The sequence below is a fragment of the Bemisia tabaci genome, chromosome 1, assembly GCF_918797505.1.
Source record: "Bemisia tabaci chromosome 1, PGI_BMITA_v3".
NCBI classification, from domain to species: Eukaryota; Metazoa; Arthropoda; class Insecta; order Hemiptera; family Aleyrodidae; genus Bemisia; species Bemisia tabaci.
In genome coordinates this window covers 13,750,982-13,764,075 of record NC_092793.1, presented here as the reverse complement: position 1 = coordinate 13,764,075, position 13,094 = coordinate 13,750,982, and the positions used below count along the sequence as shown (strand labels likewise).

General features: G+C 40.4%; 2 protein-coding genes across 11 annotated transcripts in view; one reads left to right on the top strand and one right to left on the bottom strand.

The window, feature by feature from the left end:
* Window positions 1–13,094, bottom strand: part of DNAlig3 (DNA ligase 3) — a 235,932-nt gene that overhangs the window by 188,187 nt on the left and 34,651 nt on the right. For all 8 annotated transcript variants that reach the window (XM_072296516.1, XM_072296512.1, XM_072296501.1 and 5 more), the window contains exon 2: window positions 1,699–2,023. In XM_072296516.1, the coding sequence (XP_072152617.1) occupies window positions 1,699–2,014 (316 nt within the window). In that variant the 5' untranslated portion in view covers window positions 2,015–2,023. The remainder of the gene's footprint in view (window positions 1–1,698; window positions 2,024–13,094) is intronic.
* LOC109038690 (uncharacterized) overlaps window positions 1–13,094 on the top strand; it is a 102,391-nt gene that overhangs the window by 79,789 nt on the left and 9,508 nt on the right. For 2 of the 3 annotated variants that reach the window (XM_072296562.1, XM_019053849.2), the window contains exons 2-3: window positions 3,229–3,482; window positions 12,380–12,492. In XM_072296562.1, the coding sequence (XP_072152663.1) occupies window positions 3,230–3,482; window positions 12,380–12,492 (366 nt within the window). In that variant the 5' untranslated portion in view covers window position 3,229. Of the gene's footprint in view, window positions 1–3,228; window positions 3,483–7,978; window positions 8,235–12,379; window positions 12,493–13,094 lie in introns of those variants that run through there. The other variant, XM_019053859.2, reaches the window with a different exon arrangement.

Here is a 13,094-nt window from a genome sequence, read left to right as displayed (position 1 = left end):
CAACGTAAGTCCAGTTTTACAAAAACCCTAGAGCGACATGTTCTTGTGACGAGAGGGCTCTTTTAAGGAGGCAGTTGCGCTCTTTTGACACTAAAGCCACGGGGCATGCCACCTAAGCAAGTAAATAAGGCGTACGTGCAACGGAGGATACTATATTACTACGAAAGTGTAACGATAAACTTATTCACGGAGAAGGAGGGAGGGTCTGTGCTCCAGCCCATCAACAAGGTTATTAAAGAGCAAACCTACTAATAGTAATATTTTCCCTTCCGTTTAGGATCTACTTTGTCCCCCAAAAATCTAGCCTAAAATTTTCGAATCTAGTTTCCTTCAAAATTCGTCTTTTCTTTTAGGTATAAAATCACTGAAATAGCTAAAATAGCAAAATTCATCTCGTTTTTATGAAAACAAGACATGAGAGAAAACCGTATATAAAAGTCACCATATAAAGTCGCTTTATAACGCACTCTGGCGTTCTACGACACCCAAACGCCACATATGCCTGTCTTCCCAGAGGTTATCGGGCAACTGACACCGCAACATCTCTTCGTCAACGCCCTGCCGCCAACCCTTTACGGGACGTCCCCGTCGCCTCTTCCCAGGTGGTACCCAATCCAAAACTTGTTTGGGCAACCTCCGTAAAAAAACTCCGAGAAAACCGTAAGGCCGCAAAAAATGACGTAGTTTCAGACAAAATAGCCGCAAGTAGCATTATCATAAATAAGTAGCCGTAAGTAGTAATGAAAACAGTGCTTTCAAGTAAGATGCCGTCCTTTATTGCCGAATACTAACCTGAAAATATGTTCGTTGCGTATTCGAAACGCAGCCACTAAAGTATGCAGAAGATAGCACTTACGGCTGTCTTGCCTGAACCTAGAAAATGAAAATGAATGATACCATATTCGTAAAACTGAAATAAAATTGGTCAGTTTTAAATCATCCAACTGTTTTGTAGGAGCCTTTTGAATGATTCGTGGGAATTTGACAGAGAACAGTGGGTTCGTTCGATAAAATTTTCAGCTCAGACGCTAGCGAACCTATTTTCTGAAAACTTGATTTTTGCACTTACGGCTGTCTTGGCTATCATGCTGTCGTGCTAAGGAAACACGCCGTATGAACCTTCAAGCGTTGCCAAATTTCCTTTCATAAAACACGAATTTCCCAGTAAACTTATGACTGAATATTTTCCACCCAATTTTTTAGACAAGTTTGTTCGCGATTTTATCTAGAGTTTCTGAAAATGTCAAGGAAAAATATTCATAACTTTCCTCAAAAATAAATATTTTATCGGAGAAAATTTGGCAACTCTCGAATGTTCATACGGCGTTTTTCCTTAGCACTAGAGTCCCTTTATACTGAGAGTCAAGACAATTTGAATCCATTTCTGATTGGTTCCCGTATTTTAGGCCTCCACAGTGTCACAAACGGGAATAAAGATTACATTTTCTCCAATTGCAAAGATTATAATCTGGAATGGACCAGGGAATTACGGGTTCGGCAAGGAACAAACGGAATGAGAGGAGGAACGGAGAAAGGCATTTGAGAATGGGCCGATCAAAGATTACGAAAAACGTTCAATTTCTGTAATCTTTATTCCCGTTTGTGACATCCATGAGCCGAATTGTCTTGACTCTCAGTATAAAGGGACTCTACTTAGCACGGCAACATGGGAGACGTTAGGTAAGGAGTTGTACTCACAATCCGGGAACTGAGCGATGATCTCGAGGCGATCTTGATGGGAGAGATTCTCGACCCAGCCGCCGATGTCTTCGGTGGAGGTGATCTTGGGGGTGGTGGCTCGCTGGCGGGTAAACGCCTCGAAGATGCACGGCACGTGGAACCAGTGCTTCATGGTGCCGTCGCCGAAGGGGTTGGGCAGGACCTTGGCCAGCCGCAAGGTGCCCGATTCGATCTTGTCCTTGCACTTCTTGCACCCGGCCCGCGCTCCCTTCGCTCGGTCCACATAGAACAACTTCTGGTCACCCGCCTCCACCTCTGCCTCCCCGTCCGACATTGTCGCGATCTGTAACAAAAACATCCGACATTACAGGCTTTGTAAAAAGTACAGAGGCCGGCCAGGTTGGCCTAGTGGTCAGCGCGCCTGACTCTAGGTCAATAGGTCCCGGGTTCGAATCCCGGTGGTGGCGTCTAATTTTCACGGAATTGACGAGTAGATCTGCTGAAACAGATTCTCCTCGGCCCTAATCCCTGAAAATTAGAAAAGCCTGGAGCATGGAGCCTGATGTCTACGGACACTAAACATTGTCTAAAGTTGGCTGAAGGTGCTATAGACACGAAGCCATTAAACCAGCAGAAAAAAAAAAAAAAAAAAAAAAAAAGTACAGAGAGTATTGACACATGTTCGTCATGAGAGTAACTATGCAAGGTTGCCACAGAATTCGGCAAATTAAAGTCCCTGACATTTCCCTGATTTCGCGGACACATTTCGGCGAAATTCCCTGACAATTGAACAAATGCCAGATTGTTAAAAAGACACAGTTACAAATAGTTTTCAGACAAAATTTGTTGTTCGAACCCACTCGAGAATGCAAATGAAGGTGCTGTAACGATTTTTCCTCGATGTTTCCGTCATTTTCCCTCACATTTCCAGGTTTCCCTTGACTTTTTCAAAGTCCCTGGTATTTCCCGGCTTTCCCGGTATTCCCCGACTGTGGCAACCCTGTATATGGGGATAATATCCCCCAAACCGTGCCGCTCTGGCTCGCCAGTTTTACACTGTTTAGGCCCAATAAACATGTGTTTTTTCCAAGGAAGAAATAGTAACATGCAACTCTTATCGTGCTTCCGTGCGCTCTGCGACACCCAACCGCCGCTGATAACGATCCAGCCAGAGTTCTTCGGCAAATCGAATCGACTCATTTCCTCCCCTCTTCCTTCCATTAATGAGTTGGCAACGTTTTGGAACGTAGAGAAATGAATGATATCTACGATAAAAGGTGACCCTCGGCAAAAATATCCATCGTATTTTGTTGATTTACAACGCAAATTTGCGTCCTCTTTCGACAAACGAAACAAAACCACTAGCGACTCATTCTCTGGGTGACTCAATTTTCGACTTTTCAAAATGTCTTCCGTGAATAACGGTCTCTTTTCTTATGCCTAGTCTCATCTATCTGATGACTGAGATATTACTCACGGTTGCTTGAATAAAATTGAGAGGCATACACAGAAAAATTGTCAAAAATATTTGATTCTGATCTGTTGCAGGATGACGTATACAGGGGACAGTAGTAACCTGTTGTTGCTAGCGGAAGGACACGGCTACACGTGTTACACCTGCCACGTGGGTTTCAAAACCACAGAGGATCGGTCGACCACCGATAAAAACCAAAGCTGTTGTTGCAAGGGGCAATCTACCCCACAGCAGTTCCAAAGGAGGAAGTTCAACCTGTTCAGAACGAAGTTAAACGCAAGGTTGCAATCTAGCCGCTCTTTCAGTCTTATGAGGCTAAATTTCAGAGGTAAGGTCCTTACCTGCGTACATAGCTTCAAACAGTCTGAACAAATTAACACCGGTCGGTTTGGCTACTCTGCCGCGTCACCGAGTATAGAAGTAGCGCAGTGGCGTGGCGTGATTTGCGATATATCGATTGTTATGCCATTTAAACCTATGGAAAAGGATCGATACACAGGGTGTTCGCAGCGAACACCTTAATATTCGATTCTTTACCATACGTTTAAATGGCATAACAATCAATATATCGCAATTCACGCCCCGCCACTGAAGCAGCACCGATATTTTTGTGATAAAGCTTATTCCGAAGTCGACTTGACTGTTTTTAAAGCAATGATAGAATCAGCTAGGACAGCAAAATTCGTCGTATTAGATAAAATACCGCGTAGAAAAGGAAATTAACATTTCCTGAAAAACCAGAGTTTTTGGGGAAAGCACTCAGTGCGCAAAAGTTAACGTCATTTGGACGTATTTCTATCAAACGGAACTATGTGCAATAAGACATGAGCCCTGAGGCTCATGAGAATGTACGTGTAATAGGGTTCACGTCATAATGCACATAGTTCCATTTGATAGAAATACGTCAATTTCAGACAAAGGAGTAGTGAGTCCACATTACTTCGCGAAAGAGCTGATACCTGAAGTTGAAAAAAAACGCGCCTATTACATGCAACGTTTAAAACACTTTAAAAATGATGTATTACTATAAGAGAATTAATTAACAGTTTTTCTTGACATTTTCTGTGGATTTTCTGAACTATTTCAAAAATATTAATAACAAGCGATATTTTTGTTGAACAAATAAAACAGGAGCGTAGATTGAATGACCACTGATCGGATTATGTTGCAATATTTGAGGAAAAAAGAGCTGAACGGAAAGCAGATTTTTGCTACCGTGGGTAATCATTTATCTCTACACCGTGAGAAACGTGCCTGAATTTTAACCGCATTTGAGCATGCATCTATTACAGCACTCGGGAGGTGATTTTGCCTACACGGTATGTTGAAGGAAATTCGGTTCGGTGACGGAGATTGGACTGCCTGAATGATTTCACGATTCGGTTTTCAGTGTTGGCTCAAAACGTGATGGTTGCGGTACAATCAATCATTTAATTCTTAAATTTTAGCCCTCCCTGCTATTAATTCAGAATGCTTTTAGATTTAAATCAATATTCATACAAAAAATTTAACCTTAGTGGTCTTAAGATAAAGGCATTGTTTCCGACTTGTTAGCTGAGATGTATTACGAATCGAATAAAAAAATTGTGTCTTTCTTTTACAGAAGTCGTGTAATTCTCCTTTTTTCTTTTTTCGTTGAATATTTAAACGATACGCGTACTCATAACGATCCGTATTATCTTCCTTGGTTCCGGGTACAAAAAAATGGGAACACTGCAAACTAGCAGTGGCGTAGCGTGAATGATCGATTATCGATAATTCTCCATTTAAAGCTATGGTAAAGAATCGATTATTAAGGTGTTCGCTGCGAACACCCTGTTTATCGATCCTCTTCCATAGGTTTAAATGGCACACCAATCGATATATCGCAAAGCACGCCACGCCACTGCAAACTAGGTGTCTCATGCTGCCGTGCTAAGGGAGAACGCCGTATGGACATTCGAGAGTTGCCAAATTGCCTTTGATAAAATGTTTATTTTTGAAGAAAGTAACGAATATTTTCCCTTGAAATTTTCAGGAACTTAAAACCAAAATACGAACAAAATTCTCTGAAAATTTGAAAGAAAAGTATTCAAAAGTTCACCAAGGAATTCGTGTTTTATCAAAGAAAATTTGGCAGCGCTTGGGAGGCATAAGGCGTTTTTCCTTAGCAGGGCACCATGCGTCTCCGTTATGGTGCAGCTTAATTAAACATAAATAATGGGCAATTTTTTAACATATGTTTTTAGAAAAAAGTGTTTCCTTCATATTCAGCCCAAAAAATAGGAGTAGAACATATTTATATGCAGATAAAAAATCAGCGACAAAAACGTTCCCCGTTTCAAATTTTCGACCACGTTCACTTTTGTGAAAAATTGAATAGTTTGACTTGATTTGGCAACCTTGGAATTGAGTTACGTTCCTTCGTCGGGCAGTGGCGAGGCGTGAATGATCGATTATCGATATTTCTTCATTTGAAGCTGTGGTAAAGAATCGATTATTAAGGTGTTCGCTGCGAACACCCTATCTATCGATCCTTTCCCATGGGTTTAAATGGCAAATCAATCGATAAATCGAAAATCACGCCACGCCACTGTCGTCCGGGAGACGACGAGTTGTGATACACTACATTGAGCATGACATTTTGCAATAAGGAACCACTATCTCTGGCTCTTCTGTGTAAGAACCTTTATGCATTGGGAAACCCATGGCATATATCGACGGTGCAACTACCAAACCACGTATCTCGTTTGCGGTGTTTAAAAATCTACGCTCGCATTTTATTTTTTTGAAGTAGACCAAATTAATATCATTCCTTGAAATTTTCACAGAATTTTCTCCGCACGAAGAGGAAAAATCACAGAAATTTTCAAGACTAGACGTTAAGTAGTTTTTCATTTAAAAAATAAAGTATGACAGGAAGTCTGCGACGTCGCAAACCGAGATACGTGGTTTGGTAGTTTCACCGTCGATATGCTGTTACTAAAATGAGCCAGAGATAGTGGTTCCTTATTGCACAATGTAATCCAGGGATCTATTTGATGGAACTTGGATTCCTGAAACGATTTGTGATGTTTCGCCCGTGCGTGGAACGGAACATCGTTGCCTTGAGAGGGGGTCGCGCAGCTTTGTTCAGCGGCTCGACATTCCTTGCCATTAAAAATTGACGAAGATACAAAGCTTTGTATAGTGGCATACACTTGCCGTGGGCTCATGCAGCCCACTCTAGGGCAGGTCCTCATAAATAAAAGCGATGAAAACTGAAGAGGGAGTTAATCCAATAATCCAAAAGCGTTGGAATAAGATGCGAGGGTCTGGGTCTTTGTGCTCAGTTGTAACGTTAGAAACGCAAGCTGCACGAAAGGAAACATTTTTTAGTGTGAGCATGCAGTCCCGAAAATTTTCCTTGTACTCTCGTTTTCTACTTATACTCTCGTGGGTGGAGAAGCGCCATTTTTCATAATAACTGGTACCTTTGTCTTCGTGCGAGGTCCATTCCTCACCCAACCACGGGGTGTCAATACCCTATGTCACTTTCTCTGCGTCTTTCTTTTAAATATGCTAGCCGCCCAGGTTGGCCTATAGAGCTCAGCGCGTCTGACTCTAGGCCAATAGGTCCCGGATTCGAATCCCGGTGGTGGCGTCATATTTTCACGCAACTGACGAGTGGATCTGCAGAAACAGATTCTGCTCGGCCTTGTCCCTGAAAATTTGGAAAGCCTGGAGCATGGATGGGCCGAAAATCCCTCTGATTAATAAAAACAATCAACCTCCATAATAAACACATGCGTCTTTCGGTAGCTATGGATTCCGAACTTTCCAAATAAAATGAAATAGGTAGTAGCTAAATAAATGAAAGAAAAAAAGAAAAGAAAAGAAAAATCTTGACACTGTAGAGATAATAGGGGCTACAACTTGTCTGTAAGATAGGATTTTGGGTGAGAAGAGTAAAAAAAGGAAATAGAATCATACTATTCATTGAAATCTTACATCCAGACTCCTCGTATACGCATATTTTATTTTTCAATGACGAACAATTTCGTCAAACGCGATTATAGAGACAATTATTCACAATAATCAAGGGGTGCAATCCTCTTATTTTAACTAGTTTTCTAAAGTCATTCAAACTTGATCCGTTGATTTTGAATCAGGATTTCCTTTCTTGAGGATCACTTCTACAGAATTTGAGGGTCCTCCTTTCCACTGTGGGCATTCCTTCCAGCCCTCCCCCATCCCCTTTTGATTTTAGTGTATGCCCTCTCGACCTCTTTTCAAATCCGCCATGGACAAGCCTCTGACCGGGCAAAAAAAGAGGATGGGGGGGAGAGAGAGAGCGGGAGGGAGGGAGCGGGATAGGGGGGGAGAGACGGAAGAAGAGAGAATAGAGAGATAAAAACCATAGTCAATTAGTTGAAACGATAAAGCCGACAAAAAAATCAGACTACCGCCAATGATAGTACGATAGGTACTCACAAGACGTCGTCCCTTTGACGTGAGGACGAATCTCAATGCCCCGATGAGCCCTGTAATCCACATAGCTCCATGCTTACCAGGGCTCATGAGTAAATAGAGATACGCCCTCACGTCAGAGGAGCGACGAGGAGAGCCGGGCCGGTAGGTGGCGAGAGCACAGATTGGGTGTTAAACGGAGATAAGCATCCTGGCGAGATAAAGCGGAGAGGCAGCCAATCGAATCGGAGGAAGGATTGCGAACATAGATTGGGTAATTGGGAGCGATTTGATTGGCAGGCTCGGCGAGGTGGGGGGTGATGCGGGTGGCGGGGGCGTAGCGGGCGAGGCGCTTACGACTTTTGAGCGGCTTTAGCGCAGGTTAAAAAGGCTACAAAACCACCCCGGTGTCCTGTCGAGACGGTCAACCCCAGCCCGAGTTAAGACTCCTAACCGCGCTCAACTCTCGTCATCGCGTTGTGTTCCTCCGTGTGAATCGTTGGATATCGCGACGGCGGCATGAAATCATTCACGTAAAATATTACTTACGCGACTCTATAAAGGAACCGATCGCCGTTCTAGCTATGGTTTTCTTGCGGTCTTCTGCCTAAGTAATTGTTCTCGAGAGCGTTCGCCATGGCGCAACTGACAGGTAAGCGGCATCGCAAATCGGGAATGTTAATCAGGTCTTGTACGCAATGCACTTATCATAAAGTAAAGGAATTACATGTTTACCGGAGCACGCATTTCAAATTATGAAAAATTGAATGTTCATTTTCTTGGATGCATTTCGGCAAGATGCCATCTCCATTAAGAGCAATTTTTTCATAAAACACAAAATGCTGAAGATGGCATCTTGCCGCAATGCATCCAAGAACATAAACAGTTAATTGTTCATCATTTATAATGCGTATTCTGGTAAACATTCTATTCCTTTATTTTATTCTATTAGCAACGCGCGATATACGATTCTCCAGTTGACTGCACGTATCCGAAACATCGTAACATGGGTTTTTTATTGCAAAAAAACTCGTCTCTTAAAGAACTTCATCGATGTGAAGATGACGTCGAAAGTCTTAAGAAATTATTGTGTTCTTCAAAACCGAAATAATCTTAGTATGCAAAATTACATAAAAACTTTCCCCGCAAATTCAAATAACACTAAACATCAGGGATGCCTGCGGTCATGAGTCACTTTTATCTTCATGAAGTTCTCGGATTAACGAGCGGCCTCTTTTTTGAAAGGGGGAAGAAACACATTTTACGCACAATCTGTGCAAAAAACAAACACGTCAGAAAATAAAGTAGATATTTAAGTCAATGCAAATGAAGTAGGATTGTGGACATTTTTCATGACTCACTCCACGAACTCTTAGGAACAATGGTCTTTCCGGCATTATCATCTGATGCATCGGTTCTTTAGGTGAACGTGCTTCGCTCCTCTAAAATTTCACTTTTCTGACGTCTTCAGTTCTAGTATTGACCGATTCATAAATGAATTTACAAGACTAAGAAAGTGTATTATGAAATCGAACGATTCCATTACGGCTGTCAGGACGAGTGAACTTTGTCAGGCGTAAAATTTTACTTTGGTTTTTTAGACGCAAATTACGAAGAGAACGGTCCTCGTGATGTGATAAATCCGGTTCTTCTTGATAAAGGAGTTGCATCAGTATTGCATTTTGTTTCGATTCTTCAATTTTCCTTGAATATCTTGAAATTGTTGACTTATCGGTTACCCGCCGGCAGAGGGAAAATTCACCGCAAAGTAAAGGTTGGTTTCCATGTTTGATTACAAGGGTTGAGGAAAATGGTGTTCTTTGGTTATTTTCGATTGATCAGAGCGAAGAGACCCAGAGCTTTTGAACGAAGTACGATTAAAAACCCGTAAAAACTTACAGTCGAACCAAGTTCCATTCTTCATTAACCTAATCACAGTGTGGCTTTTCTATATCATTAAGGCAATTTTGAGGACCCACGGATAATTCTATTACTTCTTTGGATTTTTCTACAGGATACTATCTACTGCTTTCTTTCTAAAATCTGAGATATTAGTTTTTTCCACCAAATAATGAGCTAGTAAGTGGAGTCAGTAACTTATCAGTGACAATCAGTGATCTCATCGGGGAAATAATAAGAAAGACCAAAGGTGATTCAACGTGCGAGCCGTTGGAGAACCGATAAAAAGAGCTGGAATGTAATCAGATTATTAAATAAAATGTTTTCAATAATCGATTCTTTCCGGAATCACCTTTACCGCTAACTATGTTCGAAAATATTACTAATCGTAGCTTCGTGTGGAGATTGAACCCTCATTCGAAATTCAACGTTTTTAAAATCTCAAGAAAAGGGGTAAAATACAGAAGTGAGAATGTTTGGGGTGGAGGGGGGCGGAGAGGGAGCGAGTCAACTCGTCGCTAATGCAATTTTTACGGCGAGCATCAATTTTTGATGATGAGATGAAAAAATTGTTTGGGAACGTTTATTCGATAATGATCTCGAAGAAAACCATCGGTAGATGCCAACACAAAATCAACCGTACAGCTTGAAAAACTACATGATCAGCAAATGTGATACTACTTATCCTTTTTTTGGTAAGAAGTTGAGGGATGGTTTAGGAGGTAATTTTCCAAAATGCTTATGTTGCAAATAGAGAGCTGAGAATTATAAATAAATTATCACCTTCCCCGGGCGCTTATTCAAAATTAATGCCACATCTACCTTCAAGCCATTATTGACGACATGAGCAACCATTCTTAGCCACAAATAACTTTAAAGACACAAAAAACATAAATTTGAATATACACAGATATTATTAGAAAATCAAAAGTGATTACAACTACGGCAAAATCAATTTAAACAAAGTTAGAGCATTCAGATTGTGCCAGAGCGACTTTCCCATCAAAAGTTGATAGACTCATTAGGATTAAGGTGAAATTTGCTAGTTAATCTAAACGGAACTCCAGTCGCGACACGGAATACGGCCTTTTCGTTGAATTTTGCTGTGCGGAAGGCAAAACCTTTCATGGATTATGCAAATTGATAATACAGGTGACATCTGTATTCTATTGGTCAAACCGCACTGTATTGGGGTGTATCTGAATTGACTGCTCAAGACAACACCGTCATGAGGTCAGAGTTAAACCCATCCCAAAACAGTCCTTTCCAGCTGAGCGGATAGAAATTACCCAATTTCGCAGAGATGTTAATAACCTCTCCAATAATAACTTCAGTCCTTTAATCAAAGGATCTGTTTGTGTGAACGGGTAGGCGTCGGCGACACACGGGCATGCTTGCCAAATTTAAGAAATATATTATTTTTTACACTTAAATTAAAACAGCGACTTTATCAGGAGGTGAGGAAAGCAGCTATGCTCATTCAAATTCTGGATTGATTGATGTAGAAACCATAGTAGTTTTTAAATTGTTTACTTTCAATCAAATTAGTAATGGCGCGGACCGAGAAGGCTGCTGAATACTTTCCCAGTATTCTGGGTTTTACTTACATTTCTCTAACAATATAATAACGACTTGAAATCGCTTGAATCAAACACTCTGATTCGGCAACTTTTTTTGCTGCAAATTTTCGACAAATGATGAACATACTCTTCAAACTTGTGTCATTGGATTAATTTATTTGAGATACCTCGCAAGGACATCAAACATACATCAAATACGGCTTTCCCACCTACAGCTGTGTGTTTCTTCATTTCATGACACTTATTCTGGCCAAGAACTGGTGCAACTTTCAACAGAAAAAGAAACTTCAGTATTCAAAAACTTAAAAACAGACTTACACTAGTGCAGTTACATAAAAAAGTTTTTAGCAAGAATTAAGCGCCAAAGAAAAAAACGACCAACCCCTCTTCCTTTTCTTCCAAAAGAAAACTGAAAACTTTCGAACTGAACCGGAGTTTCAACAAACTTGGTGTTTATAAATAACCGCTTGAAACTGTAATCTGTCATTGTTGCTGTTGAATTGTTGCATTGTTGCTATAAGGATCTTAGAAGAAACTTTCCCGGAAATTTCCAGCTGTAATCCACGTCCCCAGGAAACTTTACAGGAGAACACATAATACATGCATGCATACCCTTACACTTGGCTTTCCCGGGAAACTTTGATCCCTCGATGGAACCAAAAATTTCCCGTTTTTCTGTTGGTATGGCGTACCTCCATTTCAAATTGAGTCCCACGAAATAAAGACGTATACAGAAGATAGAGCTCATCTTAAAATGCAGCTTTGCGTCTTTTGCTGACACAAACAGCTAGCTAAAATGGCGCTATTCTTTGATATATTACGGAATGCTTTCCATTGAAAAAACAACTGCTGAAAAATTTGCCATCGCCCAAATAGAACTCATCTACCGCGGATCATCTTGATTTTTTTTTTTTAAAAAGAATAAAATAACAAGTTAATTTGGAGAAAGGTTGCAAAAACAAAACGGAATAAATAAAGAAAAACCGATATGTTTTGAAATTGATTACAGTTTCATTATTAATTGGAGAAAAAAAATAAATACAATTTTTTTATTTATTTTAATCACCGGTAGATGATGAAATTGTAATACATTTCGGAACTTTTCAGTTTTTTTCATGTATCCTCTATTTTTTGCGGCCTTACCCCAAATTAAGTTGTTATTTTAGTAGGTGTTTTGGCTGATTGAGTTGTTCTTTATTTTTTCTCGGAAGCTGATGGAGAAAAACTATTATCGCCATACATTGGCAGAACTTCCTAGAATTCACCCGACTATTTTTATGAAAAGCTGATTGTTTCTTTCTTTTTCTGACTGTTCTAGGAATGTCTCATTCCCTCCTAATAAGCCTAGTCATAGTGTGCACCTGTTTAAGCAGTCTAGTCAAAGCCGAAGAGGAACTGAAACAAGCACCTGCGTTCACCGATTCAGAAAAGGTAAATCATAGAATCAGAATAATAGAGTAATAGAATCAGTCAAAAGAATTAAACCTACCTTCAAACAGTTGGGGAAATCATTAGCAGGAATTTAATATTATGAATGAAAAATTTCGAAAGTCAAAGACTTGAAAAACTGAAAAACTTATGGGAAAAATAGGTGCGAACTATTGATTCGTAAATGTGAGGAAGAAGATACCTGAAGAAAAGAGAAGAGAGACTCGAATAGTCGGATCATCGGTAAGGGTTTGACCCTTATTGTATAATTTTGTATTTTAATTATTGATTGTAAAAGATACGTCAGAGATTTTAAATGGAGAAAACACACACAACTGCTCCATGGCTGGAAACATGTTCTCCTGGATCTTTTTTGCCCAGTGTGCGTTGGTTCTGACAGACTGATGTTTGGTTTTCAGCACAGCTTTGGTTGTAATCAGGCAAGATCTTTGAAATTGCAAAATTTCCTTTCAAGTTTCATTTTCTATAAACATCCTGGGAATATTTTCCAGATAAAACTGTACATCAAAGTCTCAGTTTCCTCCCCGATAAACAAGTTACACATCTTTTGAAACGATGGGAACGTATTGTGAAAACTTCTGGGA